Source organism: Ostrinia nubilalis, chromosome 2 (assembly GCF_963855985.1).
Source record: "Ostrinia nubilalis chromosome 2, ilOstNubi1.1, whole genome shotgun sequence".
NCBI lineage: Eukaryota > Metazoa > Arthropoda > Insecta > Lepidoptera > Crambidae > Ostrinia > Ostrinia nubilalis.
The window spans coordinates 7,609,540-7,633,818 of record NC_087089.1 but is presented as its reverse complement, the minus strand read 5'-3'; the positions used below and the strand labels follow the sequence as shown (position 1 = coordinate 7,633,818).

The following is a 24,279-nucleotide window of genomic DNA, read 5'->3' as shown; positions in this document are numbered from 1 at the left end:
ATGCCACAGATTTTATCCATGTCTGTGGATAATGCAATGGTTATAGTGACGACTTTTTTGTGTACAGATGTCAAAAAAAATAGTAGAATTTTTGGCTGCTTACTCTGGCAACACTATTTTTTCTTCTCTATGTTGGCAAAATTGATTCAAAATGGAGATTATTTATTTGTCGTGGTGTTTCGCAGGCGCAAGCGAGCGAGTTCAATAGTTTTTACTGATAACGTGTCGTGTGGTAAATAATGAATTACTTGTTTATCCAAGCTGGTGAATGTTAGACTTTAGTGCGGTTATTAATTTTGATTGTTAGTGACTATAGTGTGAATAATAAATCAAAAACGTAATCATGGCGGATCCTCTCAGCTTACTTCGCCAGTATAATGTAAATAAAAAAGAAATAATAGAGCGCGATAATCAAATTATATTTGGTGAATTTTCGTGGCCGAAAAATGTTAAAACAAACTATCTTATGTATGGGTAAGTAATCAAGAAGAATCGGTATTATTGATATGTGCTTACCACGTCCGTGTTAGTTCATTTGGTAGATAATTTGTTAATTTTTATTACCACTATGTTTTAGATCGGGGAAAGAAGGAAGTGTTAAAGAATATTATACATTGGAATGTCTGCTTTTCTTTCTCAAAAACACACAACTTACCCATCCAGTTTACGTCAGACAAGCAGCTGTAAGTAAACTCTCACCACAGCTCAACTGAAACTTTACTCATGAAAGAACAAATCAACAAATCGTGGTATTTTTTTGTAGGCGGCAAACATTCCTGCAGTGCGTCGCCCAGATCGTAAAGAGCTGTTGGCTTATTTGAATGGAGAAACTGCTACTTGTGCCTCTATAGACAAAAGTGCGCCACTAGAAATTCCAACTCAGGTAAGCATACATTTAATTTTGCCTTTCTCTTTCATAATGTTCAGACTTTTCGCTGTCCATCATTAATAATTGTCCCAAATAGTTATCATTGAATTTTTTGCACAAAGTGATTAAATATTAATTATTTTGTTTATGAAGGCTATGAGAATCTTACTTTACAAAGTTCTGTTTAATTCTTATTGGATATGAATCCTTTACATTTGAAATAAGTTTCAAGTTGATTCCAGTGAATGTAACGATAAATTTACAACCATATAAAGCAGTTACCTTTTTCGAGTTTGTCAAAATTAATCAACTTTTGAACCTTCCTGAAACATCTTTATTAATCACAATGGTCCAATAGGTAAAGCGCACACATGACAATGATGGGGGAGAATCAGCGGCTAAAAAACCTCGTATTGAGGAGACACATGTGCAAAAAGTTCGAGAGCAACTTGCTGCGCGTCTCGATGCACCAAAGGAAGCATCAGTCACTGTTGACAATATTAAGTAAGTGAGATATTAATATGTTTAAACATTGAACAAAAGTGTTGCTAATGATCTATTCTAATTTATGCTTTTTATTTTACCAGGTCTTTATCTGAAGCTATGTCAGTGGAAAAAATTGCAGCTATCAAAGCAAAACGTTTAGCTAAAAAAAGGACCACTATCAAGAGCAATGACTATTCAGACACATTGGGAGTAGTTGGTTCAGACTTGCGTGCAATCCTAGACTATGATGTTGACCTCACTAAAGACATTATCAGTCGTGAAAGACAGTGGAGAACTAGGACCACAGTATTACAAAGTAATGGAAAGGTATGTTTAATTATATTGTTTAATATTTAAATATTAAAATGAGAGCTCATTCTAAAATAATTTAATAGATGAATGTGTTCTGTACATATTAAAATTCCCCTCTATTTCTTTTCATAAATAAAAGATTATTATGAGTCACTTAAAAAAATCGGTAAATATTACATTGTCTAAGAAGCATTGCATGCTCATTGCTCATGTGCAATATTTTGTACACCACCATAAAAATATAAGACAAAATACTTCTGTAATTGTGTATCTATTTAACATAAAGCTTTTCTTGTGTAGATGTTCGCCAAAAGTATTCATGCACTGCTAAGCAGTATAAAAGCCCGTGAAGAGGGCAGGCCAGGGGCTCCAAGACCACAGCCGGTTGTCATGCCACCTCCCACTGCTTTACCAGCTCAGCAAGCTCAGTATAACAGATACGATCAGGAAAGATTTATTAGACAAAAAGAAGGTGTGTAATCATTTTATATGTAACATTAAGGTGTTCTTTGGATTTTATAGAATATGTTGTACTATTTAATGTTTCTTATTGCAGAGACGGAAGGGTTCAAAATCGATACTATGGGTACATATCACGGTATGACCCTGAAATCAGTGACGGAAGGTCCCAGTGTGCCCGTCGCAGCGCGAGCTCCGCAAACGCCTACACACCCTCGCCAGATGTCGCGTAAGTATTCTGTTTTTTCTTTATAATACAAAAATAAATTTTTCCTCATGCATTTCATATTCCTATAAATATTAGATGATAGAATAGATTGTGTTGATTGTGTAATAAATTAAACCACAATACTCCAGTAGGGGACTCCAATAGAGAACAAATTCCGCTCGAAATTTTCGAATCGATCAAGCAGTCCAATGTGACAATAGCTTAACATGCTTCATCATGTTTATTCATTACTTACACAGTAATGAACCATGCATGAAAGCGATTCGTGAGTTTATTAATTTAGCTATGAATGTATCTGAATGTCATGTGTTTTGTTTGCAGAAAACAATTCTTTACCGAACGGTACGCCAGGCAGGCGTGAGTTACTGCCGGTGACGGCGGCGCGGCCTCCTCCGGGCGGCAAGCGGCCCTCGCGCACACCCATCATCATCATACCGGCTGCGGCCACCTCGCTCATATCAATGTACAACGTCAAAGACATGCTGCAGGAACTCAAGTGAGTAATATCAGGCCTGTTCATCTCCGCGAGTTTACATCGAAAACAAAACACGCACGATGGCCCACCTACAGGATACTATTCGACAAGGCCTTACATACGAGCGGACATTGACTCACGCACGCGTATTCTTGTGTAAGATGGAAGAAAATAAAGAAAATGGTGTACTAAATACTGTGCAGTATTTAACTGCCTAAATAATAATAAAAACAGAATGTATTTTTTTAAGTTGCCTCAAGACACTGAAAGGTAAATAAGTAGTTAATATTATTCATGATAATTCATGCTAAATCATGTATTTCCTCAGCCATTTCGCAGTTTGGCACCGCATGTCACATCATTTTACCGAAGTCAGCCCTATAGCTTCGGCGCAGTGCCGATCACTGACGTTTGTCAACAAAATGGTGCTTGACTCTTGAGACAGGCTAAATTACACCATATTGTTAATGACATTGAGCATACATTTTTTTAAATACCTTCGCTAAGTAAAACTTCTGTACGTAGTACTTATTATTATTCTGTGGTAATATACTGTTACCATGTTATTAATAAATATTAAATAATACCAAATCCTTATAAATAATACCACATAATATAAATAGTACCTGTGGATGTAAAAAAAGTGACCAAAGCACAAAATATGCAAAATCTGACCTCCACAACCCATCTGGGCAAGTGTGGGGTGTGTACAATCCTTCATTTGTCTCTGATAAATTATAGAGGGTGCAGTGTGGACTAAAACATACACATCTTATTTTAGGAGATAATTTCTTTCATGTGTTCATACCAATAGACTTTTTCTGCCAATTTAACTTTTACCCAAAACTTAAGTTTTTTACTATTTACAGATTCGTGCCAGTGGAACAGAAGAAAGCGGAAGGTTCGGCCCGTGAAAATGAAATATTGCTGCAAAGGAGGAAAGGTGCCTCTGGTGATCACCCACCGACTGCAGCAAACACAACCACGGTAAGAATTTTTATATTCCTTCTTTCTTAACTCACGTCATTTAACTCTTAAATAAACCGCTTCAGGTATACCTAATACATTTCCTCAACAATTAAATGGAGTTCTGGATGTCAAATATATTTCATGTCTTAACATTATTTGTATTTCTATTCACAGGTGCCTTACCGTGTTGTGGACAACCCAGGAAGATTGTCAGCCGCAGAATGGGATCGCGTGGTCGCTGTATTCGTGCAAGGTCCAGCTTGGCAGTTCAAGGGCTGGCCATGGGACGGAAATCCAGTTCAAATATTTGCTAACAGTGAGTACTCTTGTTCTTGTTTGATTAATTACTCTAACGCCCGTATTCAAAAACATTACTTTGAGGTCTCACAGTGCGCGTGGACGCACAGGGTGACACGAACCAATCACAGAGCTCCGTTCAACGCTATGCGTTCGATTTTCTGCTTAGTATGGGCTCAGACAAATATGAAAACCAAACCAAAATGCAAAATAGTTTTCTGTTCTTTATTTTTTCACTCATAAATTGCTTTATGTAATACTAGCTGACCCGGCGAACTTTGTTCCGCCTTAATGGCAATAAAAAGTATCCTATGTCCTTCTCCTGGCTCTAAACTACCTCCCTGACAATTTTCAGCTAAATCGGTTCAGCCGTTCTTGAGTTATAAGTGGTGTAACTAACACGACTTTCTTTTATACATATAGATAAGACACGTGTAATCTTTCAATTAAGTATAATTAAAGGACCAGACAAATGCATTGGTGGCATGCTACAACTTTAATCATTGTTCCAGTCTGTGCCTTCCATCTGAAGTACGACGAAATGAAACTGGACGCGAACGTGGCGCGCTGGGCCGTGTCCGTGCTCAACCTCAGCCGCACCAAGCGCCATCTCGACCGCGCCGTGCTGCTCGGCTTCTGGGAGACGCTCGACAAGTAAGTGTGCTCACATCTCACTATCCCTAACACCGCGCCATATACGAGATGAAACTGGACGCGAACGTGGCGCGCTGGGCCGTGTCCGTGCTCAACCTCAGCCGCACCAAGCGCCATCTCGACCGCGCCGTGCTGCTCGGCTTCTGGGAGACGCTCGACAAGTAAGTGTGCTCACCTGTCGCATGTCACTATCCCTAACACCGCGTCATATACGAGATGAAACTGGACGCGAACGTGGCGCGCTGGGCTGTGTCCGTGCTCAACCTCAGCCGCACCAAGCGCCATCTCGACCGCGCCGTGCTGCTCGGCTTCTGGGAGACGCTCGACAAGTAAGTGTGCTCACCTGTCGCATCTCACTATCCCTAACACCGCGCCATATACGAGATGAAACTGGACGCGAACGTGGCGCGCTGGGCCGTGTCCGTGCTCAACCTCAGCCGCACCAAGCGCCATCTCGACCGCGCCGTGCTGCTCGGCTTCTGGGAGACGCTCGACAAGTAAGTGTGCTCACATCTCACTATCCCTAACACCGCGCCATATACGAGATGAAACTGGACGCGAACGTGGCGCGCTGGGCCGTGTCCGTGCTCAACCTCAGCCGCACCAAGCGCCATCTCGACCGCGCCGTGCTGCTCGGCTTCTGGGAGACGCTCGACAAGTAAGTGTGCTCACCTGTCGCATGTCACTATCCCTAACACCGCGTCATATACGAGATGAAACTGGACGCGAACGTGGCGCGCTGGGCTGTGTCCGTGCTCAACCTCAGCCGCACCAAGCGCCATCTCGACCGCGCCGTGCTGCTCGGCTTCTGGGAGACGCTCGACAAGTAAGTGTGCTCACATCTCACTATCCCTAACACCGCGCCATATACGAGATGAAACTGGACGCGAACGTGGCGCGCTGGGCCGTGTCCGTGCTCAACCTCAGCCGCACCAAGCGCCATCTCGACCGCGCCGTGCTGCTCGGCTTCTGGGAGACGCTCGACAAGTAAGTGTGCTCACCTGTCGCATGTCACTATCCCTAACACCGCGTCATATACGAGATGAAACTGGACGCGAACGTGGCGCGCTGGGCTGTGTCCGTGCTCAACCTCAGCCGCACCAAGCGCCATCTCGACCGCGCCGTGCTGCTCGGCTTCTGGGAGACGCTCGACAAGTAAGTGTGCTCACCTGTCGCATCTCACTATCCCTAACACCGCGCCATATACGAGATGAAACTGGACGCGAACGTGGCGCGCTGGGCCGTGTCCGTGCTCAACCTCAGCCGCACCAAGCGCCATCTCGACCGCGCCGTGCTGCTCGGCTTCTGGGAGACGCTCGACAAGTAAGTGTGCTCACATCTCACTATCCCTAACACCGCGCCATATACGAGATGAAACTGGACGCGAACGTGGCGCGCTGGGCCGTGTCCGTGCTCAACCTCAGCCGCACCAAGCGCCATCTCGACCGCGCCGTGCTGCTCGGCTTCTGGGAGACGCTCGACAAGTAAGTGTGCTCACATCTCACTATCCCTAACACCGCGCCATATACGAGATGAAACTGGACGCGAACGTGGCGCGCTGGGCCGTGTCCGTGCTCAACCTCAGCCGCACCAAGCGCCATCTCGACCGCGCCGTGCTGCTCGGCTTCTGGGAGACGCTCGACAAGTAAGTGTGCTCACCTGTCGCATGTCACTATCCCTAACACCGCGTCATATACGAGATGAAACTGGACGCGAACGTGGCGCGCTGGGCTGTGTCCGTGCTCAACCTCAGCCGCACCAAGCGCCATCTCGACCGCGCCGTGCTGCTCGGCTTCTGGGAGACGCTCGACAAGTAAGTGTGCTCACCTGTCGCATCTCACTATCCCTAACACCGCGCCATATACGAGATGAAACTGGACGCGAACGTGGCGCGCTGGGCCGTGTCCGTGCTCAACCTCAGCCGCACCAAGCGCCATCTCGACCGCGCCGTGCTGCTCGGCTTCTGGGAGACGCTCGACAAGTAAGTGTGCTCACCTGTCGCATGTCACTATCCCTAACACCGCGTCATATACGAGATGAAACTGGACGCGAACGTGGCGCGCTGGGCTGTGTCCGTGCTCAACCTCAGCCGCACCAAGCGCCATCTCGACCGCGCCGTGCTGCTCGGCTTCTGGGAGACGCTCGACAAGTAAGTGTGCTCACCTGTCGCTTGTCACTATCCCTAACACCGCGTCATATACGAGATGAAACTGGACGCGAACGTGGCGCGCTGGGCTGTGTCCGTGCTCAACCTCAGCCGCACCAAGCGCCATCTCGACCGCGCCGTGCTGCTCGGCTTCTGGGAGACGCTCGACAAGTAAGTGTGCTCACCTGTCGCTTGTCACTATCCCTAACACCGCGTCATATTATACGAGATTTATTGCGCATTCGTCTTCAAAATCTAATTCTCACTTATAGTCTTTTTCACCTAAGATGATCCGTATGACGTTTCGAGTTTGAAAGATTTAGAGATGTCAGATAACTAAACCATAGCGATTTATCTATCGATTTTTTTCGAAGAGTTAGTAAAACCTACTTTTAGAGAAATATTTTGTATAGGTGTTATTTAACAAAAAACATGTTTTTTTTAATTACAAATATTAATGTATCAATTTTTTATTGATAACATTCAAATTTCATGGTTCGTGTTCAAAAAAACGATTCCTAAAAAGTACTGGTTCTGTTTCTTTAAATTAAAAACTGTAAATTTATTTTCAATGCGTTTATTAAAGTCAATAATCGAAAAATATAGTTGATTTTTGTGATGTTTTTAATAACTAAGTATTCACTGCAATCGATTAATGAACCGCGGAAATAATCGATTTTATTATACAAGAAATACCCCAGCACTAAATCTATTCCGTTTCACACATTGCGTACATTAAATAAAAAATATTTTTACATCGTATTTAATTAAAATATAATCAATAGACCCAGATTTTACTATATATTTCAAGAAAAGTAGTTAATTTTTTTTTTATATGTTGCTTAATAATATAATAATAATAATATAAGCCTTTATTACTGGATTACAAGGTATTTTACAACATTAACATTTCATTTTACAATTTAGTTGCACTCATCTCCAGTTTGTCCTTGGACATAGGCCTCCTCCAATGATCTCCATGCTTCTCTGTTTCTAGCCATTTGTGGCCATAATGGCCCTGCTAATTCGCGGATATCGTCCTCCCATCTTTTCGCTTGTCTGCCTCTGCTTCTTTTTCCTTCACGGGGATACCATTCCGTTACGGCTCTTGTCCATTTCTCTTTCTTTTCCCTCATTAGGTGTCCCGTCCACTTCCATTTCAACTTTCTAATTGTTGCAACAACACTTCTAAATTTGGTTTTTGATTTTATTGTGTTTAGGTTTATCTTGTGTTTAAGTTTCACTCCTAATACACTTCTCTCCATACTATTTTGGCATACTTTTAACTTTTTATGTTGTTGCTTAGTTAGTGACCAGGTTTGGCAAGCATATGTGAGGCAGGGTAGTATACAGGCAGGCATCAAATATTTTCCTTTTGTGGAACATCCTTAGGTTCCCGTTTTTCATTACCTCTGCTAGTGACCAGTATCTCTTCCACGTGTTTGTTATTCGTCTATCTATTTCTTTGCCCATGCATTCTTTGTTGGAAATTAGATGTCCCAAATAGATGTATTGCTAATATGTTGCTAATAAAATACAAATATTTTTTCAAAATTATTCTGCATAAATGTATAATGCCGCATACTGTATGCGTAATATGAATAACCTTGAAGTGTCATACGGATCATCTTACGTGAAAAAGACTATATAGTCACCCTTAACTTACATCTCTATTGTTTCAGGCACATGATGAAGAATAAGCCGCATCTTAGATTCTAAGTCTGAATAAGGGCCGATTTTTCAATTGCCAGTTAATTTTTGTCTGAAGAAAAAAAGTTCAATGTTTTACCAAAAACATCATACTTATTCATCAGATAAAAAATGCCTAGTTATTGAAAAATCGGCCCTTAGTAGTGTATAAAATATATCCTATAGTTTTATTATATTTTACCGTGTGAATATCCAGTAAAAAGCTTTTTAAAAGCAAAGCGAATCTAAGTCAGATGGTACCATTTAGTGACTATTTTGGCTCTTCAATCCCACCTATCAAGCCTTGACCGACTTAGATCTGTTTAAACTATGACTAATTTTACTTTGATTTGTAAATGAACTGTAGTCTTATTAGCATTACTTTAATGTTATTATTTAGTCGAATTTTGAAAACGTCCAGTGTGATAGCTATGCATACATCGACTTAAGAAAACTTAGAGACAATAGATTGTTAAATGTATATCTACAGATAACTTTAACATTGTACCTACGTCCTACATGTTAATTAGTTAAAACACTCAGTTGAATGTATCTGCATACAGACAGTTAACACTTTTACCAAAATACTTAATTAATGGTATTGACATGGTCAAAGATCTGTGATCTTTGTGTAATTTCACAACAATAAATATTGATTGTTGAACATACAACTGACTTTTAATTTAAACTTACACCGAACTCTTATTCTAAGTAAGGTTTAAAAGGAACTACTTTTCATGGGTTTTTATCAAATAAGAACGCTATCATTTATTTTAAGTCGTCTTTATTTAAAATTTCATTTCATTCAATGGTAGTGTATAACAATAAATATTTAATTTCTGTTCTCTTTCAGAGATAAGTACATAGATAAAGTAGGTTACATTTATGTAGTACATATTCATTCATTGATATTTCTGTACACAAAATAAAACCATTAGTTTTACCCATAACAATATCACATCGTTAGAGGTGTGTACTTATTATGTGCCCGTTTTTTTCGTAAAACAATACATATATTATTATATTCATCGCTGTTTACGCGAATAGTTAACTCTACAGGCAACGCATCAACTAAGCACATTGTTACTATACGTAACTTCACTAACCCATATATTAATTGAGTTTTCAAAATAATCTCTGACAAAATTATAATTACATTAATAAAATATAAAAATAACTTTATAAGAACGAGATGTCGACAGGTCATTTTGCCCCGGCAAGGAATGATAGGACCAAATTTTACCGGTCGCAAAGCTCAACTGTCAGACATGCTTAAAATCGTTAGAAAAAACACACTTAAGTCTTTAAAATGGGATAGCCTAACAATAATAATAATTACTCCAGTTTCATAAGATCTGTTCTATATCAGATTCATATAACTTTCGTTTATTCCAATGCGAACAAGCACATTGCTTCCAAAACGCATGCAATTGTCTTTAGACGCATGCTAAATATCTTAGGTAGAGTACTTAGCAAAAGTAAACTGGAGTTAAAGCATAACAACGCGTTACATTTGCTATCCCATGTAATGTGAGTAAACAACCGCAAAATAAAGAATAAATTAATTAACACATTACTATAATTTTACTGTATTTTTCAATTCTAAGGTCGACTATGATGAGATGAACTACTGACTATGAGTTTAGCACAATCACTCATAGTAACACGAATAGGGCTCCAAGGCTAACGAGATTCGTAAAGAGACGCAATTCCAAAGTATGTAATCCATGGGGAGCCGTCTAGACAACCACTTAGTCTTGCGTACCTCGCTTCGCCTGACCCTCACGGGAATGATTCGTGCAAACTAACGAAATGAACAATGAAAATACTAATCTAAAGATTCACAAATGCCGCTAGTCGGCTTAAAAATAAAAGAGTAACGAAGATAAAAAACAATATTATAAAATTATAACGACCTTCAAAGTTTGTAAGCAATACCGTCTCTATTTTTTGACGTATCGGAAGAAGGAGGCAACTTAAAAAATGCAATGCAGAGAAACTTGGTGCATAATGAGTGAAAGTTGAGTATTAAACCTCATGCGGTTATCGTGGACCAATTTGTAAAGAATCAATTAAAAATTTTACGCTTTACAATAAATTCTTTCCTTCTAGCTATTTAATTTAAATTCGTAGCGCTATGTATCGTGTAAATTTTATTAACAATTTAAAAACATAAAAGTACATCGTATTTTATCAAAATTAAACTGCCTCCTTCACCCTGTTGGAAACTGTTATTAAATTTTATGTAAAGTTTGTATCAAATTTTCACAATTTAATTAATTGAGACATAACAATAAGTAAGTAATTCGGAATACATAACAAATTTATTTTAAAATACGAAATGGGTCTCGTTTCCTAATGAAAATATGGCCAAGGAACATGTTTCAGTCAAAAAATACAACAACCAATTTATTTTTTGGCATAGTTCTCTCCAATTTTTAATTTTATATCTACGAATATTCATCTCTTGAAATTGGCTCTAAGATGCAACACCAACATTGAAAATGATCTTACTAACAAAATATTCAAGTAGGTAGTAGTAATGTATTGTAATATTATGATAATGTCTATCTTTGTCACAAATGCTTTTTAAAGTCTAGCAGAGACTTAATATTCAAAGGTTGTCGACGTCGGTACCACCTCCAGTACCATTTGCAGAAAAACTGTAATTTTATCTGAAACAAGTAATTTCATTATAAGAAAAGTGCTATCACATTATTATAATCAAAATATACAACTTTCGATATTAACATTTACTCTAAATAATGTAGAGTAGTACTAAGTATAATACATATTATCTTGCTCACTAGGGCGACTAAATAAGCTTCCGGAAGCTTTATTCGGAAAATAAACGTGGTGATATTAACTTGAGTTACTCGTCGCGTGTGTAAGAGCAAGAGTTCCTAGATAAATAAAGGTATAGCCTGACCAGGAACATAAAAACCCTAGCATAGAGGCGCGTCAATTGCATTTGATAGTGCAACACTGAGTACAGTCGTACCTGTGTTAAATTAATAGGCTAACTTTATGTATCAGGATTCAGGATTAAGGGCTAATTTGATATTTTCATAAATTAACGAAAAAATATTATTATAGGTAACCTGGTTTAAATAAATTAATGAAACCATCAATCGAGTTAGTAGGATTTATTTTATTATTCATCAATAATCAAATTCAGAACTTGAATATTCAACTGCAATGTCTGCTCATGAACGCTTCAAACTCGGTACTTCTTTCCCAATTCCATAAAATTCAACACTTAGAAAGTGACAAAAAACTTTAAAATAGGTTTATTTTTCATAGCGGACTGTACTATACGATAAACATGTCAGTCAATTTGACAACCTTTGTCGGAAACATTATTCAATGAAAATATTGTCCGAACCCTTAGTATTTCTCTTCGACAAATACTTTAACACATTGTGAACCACTTTTCTTTCACGACTATAAAAAGATTTTAGCAATTTAATTCACAAAATCAATTGCGCACATTTAAAATAAAGTTTGTTTACACTTTGACAGCAATAGACTGACATGCAAGGTGACATGTCAATGAAGTTTTCAGTTACTGTTGCCATTAAAAGAAATTAGTACCATTAGTTTTCCGCAACATGGCGAGGGTTTTTATGTTCCTGGTCAGGCTATACGTAATATTACGTAAACTATTGAAACCGTGAGGTTGTCCACCTTTATCAATGGGTCATTTACACATGGGATGGGACCAATGACCTAAAACAACTTAATATTTATATATAAATTAAAAAATATAGTAAGTACTTATGTAACGCAGAATATTATCCGTACATTAGCTAATTACGAGGGGTTAACTGGACTATTAGTTAATTAATATTTTTAAACCCCGACGCAAAAAGAGAGGGTTAGGAGAGTTTAATTAATAAAGTGTTAGCTACACCGTAGTCATGTCAAAAAGTATACTCACCCATGAACGGCAGCGAGTAGCCCCACTTGACGAAGGGTAGGTAGACGAGCAGCCCGCCGAAGATGAAGGCGGTGGCGTACAGGTACTCCCACTGCGGCTTGTCCACGATGGGCGCCACCACCAGGTATGCTGATACGAGCAGCACCACATACGGGATTATTATTGGCACCTGCAACACATTGTTATACATGAAAAATATTTTCAAATACATTTTTGCCGCTAGGTAACTCCAAGGTTAAAATGATTTTTTAAAATTGTAGTTTCTTGCTGTTCAAGATTAGCCTGTTACAGTGCATGGTACTCGTCGATGTAGTCAGTAAGTAAAACACATTTCATAGAATTACTTAATACCACAACATTTCACCAGTTATGACGGATCAACGATCATGTTAACACATGGACTCACGGTGATACACAGTCATCTGATAGAAACAGTTGTGTTAAACCCGCCATTTTGTAATTAAGTCCACATAAATGCTATTTTTATAGAGTTAAGTTTTACTTTTTTAGCGGATACAAAAATAATCCTATGTATAGTGAACCAGTGGTATTACCTTATAAGGTCTAGGTGCATGGGGCTTCGTGTGTCTCATCACAATCAGAGCCAGCATGGCGCCGCCGTAGAAGATCCACGCCGTGAACGAGAAGAAGTCTATCAGCGAGTCTATCGTGCCGTACAGGACCATGGCCACCGCTATCAGCGACTGAAAAACATTTCAAAGAAAATATTGAAATACATCTTACGGCATTTAGGCTGCGTTTCCACCAGAGATGTGCAAGGTTGCGTAGCGAGGGATGTGTTTGTCGCTTCATTTACTGAGGCGAGGTAAATGAAGCGACTCTATTATACGCGAAACGCTGACGCAGCCGAACCTACTGGACGAAATATAAAAAACCGGCCTGCTTAAAATATGGATTCTCTAAGTATTGTGTCAAAATCGTGTCTGGGTGTGTTTGGAGATGATAATAGCTAACTAGCTACTAAAGATCTTTAAAATTGACAAATTAACTACAGAGTGCTCTGAAGTATTAGTACTTACATGAAAAATGAGGCCGGGAGCCGGAGTGAATCGTCTCACGTGGACGTATGATAGGATGTCAAGCAGGTGCCCTTCTCGCGATGCTGCAAAGCACAACCTGCGGGGTGTTTGAAGTTAATATCCAACCGATTCCGAATTCAATTAAACTAAAAAGTGTGGGTAGGTAAGTACCTATTACATGTCTTTAGATTTCGCTCGTAACGTAGTCAGCGTTTTAACATAATGATGAATTAAGTAAGTTGAGTCATTTCATCCACAATGTCGATCTTAAACCTTGTAGAGTCTTTGGCATCACATCAACAAGGATTTTCAGTCAAGCTCTACATTACATATAGCTTTGAGGAAATTCTTAATTCTTATGCAATTGTGAACCTAAACCTATCGTATGTTTAAGGGTTCCATGCAAACAGTTCTCTAGCTATGAACTACGGAACAAAATCGTGAAAAAGTGGAATCAACATACCTTCCCGCAACAAACAGCGTTCCATTAGCCGACCCGAACGTGGATATAGTGACCGCCAGCGGCATGAGCCACGCCATTGGCCCCAGCAGCCGGTTGCCGAACGTCACCGCCACCGCCTCGCTGTCGGCCATCTCGCTCACCGACATGACGGCCAAGTAAGACACGTTGACCAGCGCATAGCACAGCGTCACCAGCGGGATGCCGATTATTATGCTCAGTGGGAGATTCCTGTGGTCATATGATTGTGGGAAGTTCAAACGAGAGCCGCGCTACGGGCGTAGTTCAGCGCACATGTTTCAGCTATTCAGTAGAGGCCCATGAAATCATTAGTTGGTTTAGCTGGGCTTTTTCCGCACTTAGCTGATACTACACACAGTAGAAGAGCTAGCAGATAGAACATTTTTACGAAAATTCTCTGTTTCTGCAGCATTGAGTTGTGGTGAGCGTCTTTTCATAATACCTATGTAGATATCCGTGTACACCGAATCGAATAGGTAGAACTTAATTAATAATTGATAAAATTTAGTTACTTGAAGTAAAGCAACGAGAATGTAAGATCAAAACTTATAATAAGTTAATGGTTAGTGATTTCATTTAGTTCTGAAAATACGAATACTACATTTCTACTATCTAACAACAACTATTTTATGCAATATTTACATTCTAACAAGAATAATTAGGTATGTTGTAGTAGAATCTAACTACCTGCTTGATTTCTGAGTTGTAACATGCTGGTCTTACCTGGATGGATTCTTAATTTCCTCAGTCACATAGTTGAGGTTATTCCAACCGTCGTAGGCCCAGAGGCCGGTGTAGAATGCGGTGGCAATGTTGCCCAGAGTCGCCGTACTACTGGCGAAGTTGGGCTCCTGTAAATGTCGCGTATTACCTGCACCATACGGACACACCACCCGTCAGTCTTACAGAATATTTACATCCCATTAGCATTACAATATAGGTAAGTATTGGTGATGATTCAAATCGGAAAATATCGAAATTCGAGTGGACAAGATGGCTCGGGATTCAAAAGCGTGATGGTAGAATGATCATTCATTAAGAGGAAATGGTGAATTAGAATATTTTAACAATTACATCGTTTTAACATAAAATACAAATTATCCTTACATCCTGGTTACTTAGATTTATTACCTAAAATTAATTTGTAAGCTCCACCGCAGACGATAATGGCTATCGCCACAAGTTTGGCAGCCGTGAAGATGTTTTGCACGTTCGTGGCTAGATTCACGCTGTAGCAGTTCACTGCCAAGATCATCACTGGAATAGAGACAATAGGTTATTGATTCTTATCGACAGTGACACTATCAATTGATCGCCAAGGTCATTCAAGTACGTTTGAGCATCTTACCAATGGAAATGACCGCGACGAGCTTGACGAGGCTGCTGGGTGGCTCGCACTCCGATACAAACGGTTCAACCGCGTATTTAGCGAAACTCAGACAAATTATAGCCATTTGAGACGGCTTCAGCACCAATGTCGACACCTGAAATAAACGTGTTTACCAATTAATTCATTTTGCGCATTATTATTGACATACGTTTTGCGTGGTCTGAAACAACTTTGGTGTAGGACTATAAACCACAGGTGTTTGACGCTACATAAGGCTCTATCGGACCTTCAGTTAAGGTGTCAGTCAAATCAAACTGGGAAATACCACACCAAGTGTTTTTCATTGTGTAGGTATATTCCAACAAGGAAATCGAACCTAGGACTCTCAAGGTGAGAGTTTTGTCGACATTGCACGCGGTTTCTAAGAATGTTTATTAGCTTAAACAAAAGACGAAATCTGAAACATTACCCATGAAAACAAAAATGCGGGTGGCGCGCCGAATGCGTCCATGAAATAGGCGTACTCAGCACCCGACGACGTATTCATTGTACCCAGCTCCGCATACGCGAGCGCTCCTGTTTCACATCAATTTGACACCGTTAATGTTGTTGACGTCCGCGGTTCTAGTAAATAATGTTAACATAGCAATACTGTCTTTTCAAAAGGCATTGTAATTACACGTTTTGATACACGTGACTACTGACCAAGTAGCGAGAGCAGGCCGCAAGCCATCCAGATGATGAAACTTATGCCCACTGAGCCGGTGCGCTCCAACAGCCCAGAGGGCGAGACGAATATTCCTGAACCTGAAAAAAGGAAATTTCAAGTTTTAAAAAGATCACTAGGCAGATCACTACACAATTCTAATCATAATCGTTTATAACCAAAAGCTCTACATAATTTAGAAGAGCTAATATTGTGTTAAAAAATCTTACATAATGAAGGCCTGAAAATAAGTAAGAGCTTAATTATTGCTCATTTGAGTAAATACGACACATAATTTATTGTATTTTTTGTTGAAGAGTATCCTCCAAAACTAAAAAACATGTTTGTGGTGTGTATCAAAATAAACTTAAAGAAAAGTAATAAATATCGTACAACGTGTTATTTTCTTCAGATTGTGCGCAATAATTATGTACTAAATTGACAAGGATTAATTGACAAAATGGATTAATGACGACCTTAATTAGGTTAATCTCAATCTTTAATTTGAAACATATTATAGATACTGAATACGGGTTACCTAATCCATGAAAATTCTACAAATTCCTCTTCGAGTCAACGTCAACTAGGTACCTAATACGTAACTGTATAAACTTAATTGAAATTACTTTACCACTAGGTCAAGTAGGTAGATACTGCATTTAAAATGCAACAGAACAAAATACAAAGGTACTTATGTTTATTGTTTATTTGGCCTAATTGATAAGTTGAGTGATGTAGAGTCAATTTGAACATTGATTGTCCTATAAATTCTACGAATTAAAGTTAGACCAAGTGTGCTTTAATACCATGGTTGCAAGAAAATGGTCTTAATTTAGAATCATCGGTAAAACGCACTTCCTTCATAGAACCGTTTGTGCAATCATTGCATGCATTTCCCAACCGATAAATTTAGATTTCTGGTAATACAATTCAATACTGAATAAACATCCCAAAATTGTGCAAATAAGTATTTGAATTTAAATTTAAACAATAGACAGCGTTGAATAACAAAAAGTTAGACATGCTTAAAGATTGACTAAAACATCCTCTTTAACGCCATGTTACTATTGTTCTATGTGCAGGTATATCTAATTTAGATTTACTTACTCGTAGCATGATTTGTAGTCTAGACAAATAGTTTATGTTGAAAAAAGGCAGCTTATATGTTAAACTAAGTAAGTAATATTATTCTGTGATACTACAACATATGTGTTGCAAGACTTGCAAGTATCTTAGTGGAGCTGGTTTGTATGCTTTGACGTCACTCGTAGACTCGTATATTTTTGTTAGTCTGTTTTGATTTGTAGTTTGACGCATGCAAGGCAAGCAAGGTTTAGATGTAAGTACCTTAAAGCTCATAGAGTCATGTGACGGGATGTGCCTAAATAAAAATCAGCTGAATGTGCTATGTAAAAGAGTCTGGATTGCGTTACATTCTTAACTCTGTTAGTTTTTCTCAAGCGGACAGTGTGCAAATAATGTTAGATCCAATGGTCAATATTCATTAACAAGCAGGTATTTCGTGTAACTATTTATATTAACCAAGTTATTTACATACTTTAAAATAACATTACCTAAGAATTATATTTAATTACATTCGTTACACTGAAAGACAATAATATTTTAATTAAAAAGTTGCTTCTTGTGATTTTATTTTTAACAATATACCAACAAATGCAAAATCTTAAAAATATTATTAATTTTAAAAGTCTTTGTACCTATTCTAATATGTAATAAGTAATGAGATGTATTCTTAATAAAACCGGATATACTCGTACGTGCTTTTGTTTACATGTGTAGGCAATACAGTCGTACATTTCATGACTGTGTAAAATAAGTGGCACATGGAGTTTGCACTTTTACGCATGATTTCGTAATTGAGATTATCTGAGTCAGTGCAAAAATACTTCGATTTAATTCTTGAATTGTAAAGTAGCTATGTGACTCAGGAAGAAAAATAACATGTTTTGCTCTTACATTCTTAATCTTCACTCTAAAAATAATTTAATTTAAGGAATTTTAATGTAATGTTTGTAATACTCTGATATTAACTTTTTATATCCTCTGATATTGAACAGATTTTGTAGAAACTGTCACTATAGGTACTCTCTATACATAAAGCTCGTTCCATCTCTTAAAGTCCATAGAAGAGAAGAGACTGACCTACTCCCACTCATTAACTTCTAATACTTTTTAGCATTCATGGAAAGTTGAAAAGGTGGAAACAACTTACCTATCATGGTACCAACAATTAAAGCCACCCCACTGAAGAGTCCCACCCGTCTCTTGAGGTGAACAGGGTCGTCCGCAGCTGCGTCCGACCCCTCCAACTGCAAAAACAAATCAAAAATCAATACCCTGTAACATTCAGATGAAATACTCGTGGTCTAGCATACTCGTATCAAAAAGGTAGAGGCACAATGTCAAATAAGAAAGTAGGTACCTAAGTCCTATATTTGACCCTGTTGCTCTACTTTTACAACGAATAACTAAATAAGGTGGTGTCAAAATAATATGTATTGTTGCTTCAATATTTGTGAAATAATCGTCAACAAATGATTTGACCTGATTCTTTCTAAATCCCACGTACTTAATTTGAATACGTAATAATAAACCTATAGCAACCATCTAACATTATTACATTCCCAAGCAAATTAACGCACTAACCTCAGAAAATTCTATACATGTACCCACAGCATCTCTACCCTTATTAAAATGTTAAGACGCTGAACAAGCACTCATCTCGGATCGCGACGGCAAATAAGATCGTTCCTGCGAGCCTCTGCGGTTGAAGTGGTGCTCTCAGAGTGAACTAGGCTCTTTGAAAACCTCAAGATTCAATCTAAATCTTCTCCGTAAGCATAAAAGCGGTTCGAAGGTTCCATTATATGTATTTGCTTTTAATTTAACACTTAGGCATACACATGTACACACAAGGTGGACCGACGACCTGATAAAGGTAGCGGGAAGGCGCTGGATGCAGAACGCTACCAACCGTGCGATGTGGAAGTCATTGGGGGAGGCCTATGTTCAGCAGTGGACGTCCTGTGGCTGAAATGATGATGATGATGATGATACACATATAGCAGCTTATTTACTTTCAAAGTATGTACCTCCTCAGTTTCCTTGTTTTAGGAATTCAAGAATATCTGATAGGTAATTTATATCATAAATTAATTTAGATATTGATAGGAATATTTGAAAAGCATTTATAACACGTAAAATATATTGGTATATAGATAGATAGCTTAAGGCTTGGTATTTCTGCTAAAGTAGGTATTTCGCGCTGTCAAAATCTGCGCGCGCAATTCTTCGCCGAAGACAGCGCGCCAAAGAGCTCCCGCCACAATTTCCAGCTACATAGTATAGAAATACGCAGTTGGTTAGGTTAGGTCGACTTCCTTCCCTTCAAGCGTCACACTCACAACACTTTCTAATACAAATCATATCCAAGTGATACAAATTAAAACACCTTACAGACTTTTTGGGAATATATTCTAGAATCGAATAAATATGAAATATAACTGCAGAAGTAAACACGGTTCAAAGTGGCCGTGGCGTCGCCTGACCTTCTGGAAGTTCTGCGCCGGCTTAAAGAATTTCAAGATTACGTCACCCGACCTATCGGTAGGCCCTGGAAGCTTGAGCGACTGGAAAAACATTTTATGATAAGTTACTCTTAGTAGCGATTATTTAGAGCTTGGATAATAAATTATAGTTGTTGCAATTCACGAAGCTTTGCATGTGGTTAATAACATTAATCAGTACACGCATTAATTTTGTTCAGTCTCTTTGTTTATTAATAAATAAAAATATCATACTAAAATTGCAGAAACATATTTGTTTGTATTGGTCTGGGTGTTTTCTTTCTATAATATGTATGACGTATGTACGGGGTTCTGTATCGAAAATTACTATGAGCATCACACGCGGTTACCTGCTTACCTCTGTGCACTCATGGGAGTTTAAGCAGAGGTCCCTAGAGTTTGACTTTGAGCTTTGTTTATAGTCATTACGAAGCAGACTGATGGGAAACTGCACTGTCTTGAATTCGAAAGGGCAATTTGACGGTGTTAGGGGAATTCTAGGAATAAATACAGAGTCTCCTCATTGAGATTGAGATTTCACTTGACATTGAACACAATCTGACATGGAGTTTTCAAACGCTTGTAAAAATAAAAAGTAATTAAATCAAAGGCACTAAGTAGTATTGATATCAACTTCGAAGAAAATGACTGCCAAAATTACTTTCTACCCGTTCCACACGTCTTTCATGAATTATATTAAGGAATTGTTAAGCTAAATTTCAAGTAGATTGAACCAAGGAATCACTTTGTCCCATACAAACTTTGCCCCCTTTTTTCACCCCCTTCATTTCATGACCCCATTTCGGAAAATCTTTTCTTATGAGATGCCTACGTCATACAAAGAACACACCTTCCAACTTTCAGGTCTCTACGATATCCGTCAGTCATTTAGGACAAAGCATTTTCATTAGTTGTCCAATACTCTATCGTTCCAGGTATGTCATTGACAGGAGGGCGCTACTATCTTAATGGGTTATTCATTAGTCCCAACTTTATGCCACTTGACATTTCAGAATCGTTTGACTTTAGATACCTAAGTGATTTGATATTCGGAGTCTTTTAATGAAATCAAGTTCTGAAATAACTTGAGGTGTTGTACCCGATCAAGCTTTTCATTGCAGGACAGTTAAATGGTTTTATTATTAGTTTCTTCTCTAAGTCTTAATTTGTCAGAGTAGGTAAAGGCTCCATGAGAGCAAAATTTAGCATTATTATAATATAGTTTTTAATTTTTTTCTTGAAATATTTGACGCCTTGTAATCTCTCGTTAATATAGGTCCACACAAATAAATAATGTTTGACTTCGAGTTTAATAATTATGCTCTTACATAATTATAAATAAACTAGGTTTCCGCCCGCTGCTTCGCCCGCGTGGAATTTTTCGGTTTTTATATAACCTATTACACTCAGATATAATGTGGCTTTCTATTGGTGAAAGATTTTTTTAAAATCCGTTCAGTAGATCCCGAGATTACCCCTTACAATTTAACAAATATACAAACACACAAACTTTACCTCTTTATAATATTAAATATAGATAGGTAATTTGAAACCCTATTTTGTTTTATTCTTTTTTTTATTTTAAATATTTCACAATCCAAACTAATATTTACTGTAAGTAAATGCTAAATAGTAAATATTAGTTTGGATTGTGAAATATCCTACTAATATTATAAAGGCGAAAGTTTGGGTGTCTAGATGTCATGATGTCTGGATGTTTGTTACTCTTTCACGCAAAAACTACTGAACGGATTTTGTTGAAACTTCACAGTATTATTGTTTATAACCCAGATTAACATTATGACGATATGTGGCAAATAAATTTCAATAAATAAATAAGACGTGTCTAAAAAGCGCCATCTATCGTCATTGGTTAAAATCTACAGCACTGGACAAACTACGGTATGACGTTCGTAAATATTCATTCGGGGGAAGCCGTGAAACGCCATCTATCAACAACGAAGTAAAACATCATATCTAACGGGGGTAAAACGAAGTCGCGGGCTGCCGCTAGTTTATAATAGGTAGCTTTCCCTCCGCAACCTTATTGGTATTCCATGTATGTGTCTTTTAACTGATTTCTGTTAAACATTTCATGTAAAATTGGTCCAGTTATAACTCTATTTACATCTGCATCTGTAAGCAAGGATTCATGTTCTCCAGCCCAGATGCCGAGTACAGAATCGTCTTTCAGTGACGTGCAGCTGCCCCTATATTTGACCTAATTTTTATTATTTATTTGTGTCATTGTGCTCTTCTAAAGAGTGTAAGACGATTATTATGTAGGTACTATAAAAATGTAATTTTAACTCATTGGTTTTGTCTCATATTTGAGGAATGTACTATGTATCATGAGTAGGGTCTTATAGTCTTTTTCACGTAAGATGATCCGTATGACACTTCAAGGTTATCCATATTACGCATACTACATTTATGCAGAATATTTTTGAAAAAATATTTGTATTTTATTAGGAATATAATAAAAAAATAATTAACTACTTGTCTTGAAATATATAGTAAAATCTGAGTCTATTGATTATATTTAAATTAAATACGATGTAAAAATATTTTTTATTTAATGTACGCAATGTGTGAAACGGAATAGATTTAGTGCTGGGGTATTTCTTGTTTAATAAAATCGATTATTTCCGCGGTTCATTAATCGATTGCAGTGAATACTTAGTTATTAAAAACATCACAAAAATCAACTATATTTTTCGATTATTGACTTTAATAAACGCATTGAAAATAAATTAATAGTTTTTAATTTAAAGAAACAGAACCAGTACTTTTTAGGAATCGTTTTTTTGATTTTAGAAATTGTTACAATAATATTTGTAATTAAAAAAAAACATGTTTTTTGTTAAATAACACCTATACAAAATATTTCTCTAAAAGTAGGTTTCACTACCTCTTCGAAAAAAATCGATAGATAAATCGCTATGGTTTAGTTATGTGACATCTCTAAATCTTTCAAACTCGAAACGTCATACGGATCATCTTAGGTGAAAAAGACTATAGTTCAAAAGGATGCCAACGATTTAAATTTCAATAGGTAGACAAAATTCATAATTCTTAATTATCAAAAATTTTAGCTTTCTCCAGTAACACTGATGTTATTATACTGTGACTCATCAAAGTCATCATTGTCAAAAATATTGACAAATCGCGAACTGTCACGACCAAAAAACTGACACGCGTCCGTCCTCCGTAAGCGCCACCGCGCGACTGATTGAGATTGTCCAAGCCGTCATGGGCGATTTTTTCCACATTTTTTAACATAGTAACTAAATAAGAGCCAATATAAAAATTTCATCCGTTAAAAGCCCTCAAGTTATTTCTGAACTTTAGTTTAGTAAAAGATTCAGAATCTCAAATCGCTTATTTAAAAAATAAAACCATAAATAGAAAACGAATAGAGGTAACTTTGGGAATTTATTCTATCGAGTCAACTTCATCAAATCGTGTTTCCATCCGTTAATAGCCCTAGAAAATATCCTCAACTATGCCCAAATAAAATCTTAGCCTTTAATTTTACTGTTTAGTACCTCAAAAATGAAAAATGAAAACCTCATTTTCGCCATTTTCACTGCTACCCGGCCTTAAGTGTAGATAGCATACACTTATGATGTCTAGAAACATATTATCTGCAACTTATATCTTAGATTTTGTGATAATGATAGATGTCTACCGATGGTAAGCTTGATGCGCAGTTCTGACGTATTCCAATCTGTCCATGATCAGGCTTATATTTTTGGGTATAAATAATTGCTATTCTATCCCCCTAAAAAGATACACCTAGGATGAACTCTGGATTAAAATTACGTTTCCATACTAAATGTCAATTTTAGCCAGAGTTCAACTAGGGTGTAACTTTGATTAATAAGGGGGAATAATAAAAGAAACTAACCTTGTCTCCTGGGTTGACGTTGCCGTCGGCGAGCGCTCCCGCCGCGCCATCCTCGGCGCCGAAGCCGGCGGAGCACCCGCGCCACACCAGTCCGCCTTCGCGTGTGCCCCCTGAAAATTGAAACAAGTTTAAATACATACAAATAACAGCCTTATTTTTAGGGTAATAGGAAAATCTAACCCTTTTTCAGAACATGTTCTTTAATAGATAAACAAACAAACAATTCAAAAGTGCGTCCATCTGCCAACCACTAAACTATCCTTTTATTAACCTTTATTTTCCATTATCATTTTGGCATCAAAACAAGCACGTTGCGTTAGCTTACGAGTAGTTTATGTGATTTCATATGGTTTTTTAATCATTGATAATAACGATATCATTTAAACCTGTTTTTAAGCTAATAATACAGTTTTATCGCAGTTTCCACGAAGGTAAGCACATTGGCGCCGAAAACATTGCAGTGGAAAAGAACATAATGTTGCAAAGATTTATTGGAATCTTTATAGTCTTTTGTCGTGAGTGGGCAGTGAAACAACTGCGTCGTCGGCTAGCTCCTGTAACCGCTGACATCCCACCGCCTATCAACGCGTACTTATTTAGTACACTTTACTTATAAATAGCAAGAATGGGTGTGCTCCGTTAAATTTTTCTGAAAAACTCAAACATTAAATGACGTCACCGTCGATATAAATTTTGCGATA

The 24,279-nt window shown here is 38.0% G+C and overlaps 3 protein-coding genes across 6 annotated transcripts in view; 2 read left to right on the top strand and 1 right to left on the bottom strand.

The window, feature by feature from the left end:
• The first annotated feature begins 133 nt into the window (after positions 1-133).
• On the top strand, positions 134-4,769 carry LOC135081547 (parafibromin). The gene is made up of 11 exons (XM_063976291.1): positions 134-474; positions 578-683; positions 764-883; positions 1,227-1,372; positions 1,456-1,681; positions 1,967-2,138; positions 2,223-2,354; positions 2,676-2,850; positions 3,699-3,816; positions 3,973-4,114; positions 4,608-4,769. Exons 1-11 carry the CDS (start codon positions 344-346, stop codon positions 4,751-4,753), a joined length of 1,614 nt encoding a protein of 537 aa, XP_063832361.1. The 5' UTR covers positions 134-343; the 3' UTR covers positions 4,754-4,769.
• Positions 4,770-4,787: 18 nt separating this feature from the next.
• LOC135081567 (uncharacterized) lies at positions 4,788-9,736 on the top strand. The gene is made up of 2 exons (XM_063976313.1): positions 4,788-7,066; positions 8,578-9,736. Exons 1-2 carry the CDS (start codon positions 6,416-6,418, stop codon positions 8,593-8,595), a joined length of 669 nt encoding a protein of 222 aa, XP_063832383.1. The 5' UTR covers positions 4,788-6,415; the 3' UTR covers positions 8,596-9,736.
• The window catches only part of LOC135081526 (b(0,+)-type amino acid transporter 1-like), a 33,001-nt gene continuing 18,073 nt past the window's right edge, over positions 9,352-24,279 (bottom strand). For 2 of the 4 annotated variants that reach the window (XM_063976260.1, XM_063976254.1), the window contains exons 2-13: positions 23,579-23,688; positions 18,315-18,411; positions 16,081-16,182; positions 15,845-15,951; positions 15,394-15,529; positions 15,177-15,302; positions 14,769-14,916; positions 14,028-14,255; positions 13,565-13,661; positions 13,079-13,228; positions 12,525-12,693; positions 9,352-11,259 (exon numbers count right to left, since the gene is read on the bottom strand). In XM_063976260.1, coding sequence (XP_063832330.1) covers positions 11,192-11,259; positions 12,525-12,693; positions 13,079-13,228; positions 13,565-13,661; positions 14,028-14,255; positions 14,769-14,916; positions 15,177-15,302; positions 15,394-15,529; positions 15,845-15,951; positions 16,081-16,182; positions 18,315-18,411; positions 23,579-23,688 — 1,538 coding nt within the window. In that variant the 3' untranslated portion in view covers positions 9,352-11,191. The other 2 variants (XM_063976268.1, XM_063976277.1) reach the window with 2 other exon arrangements.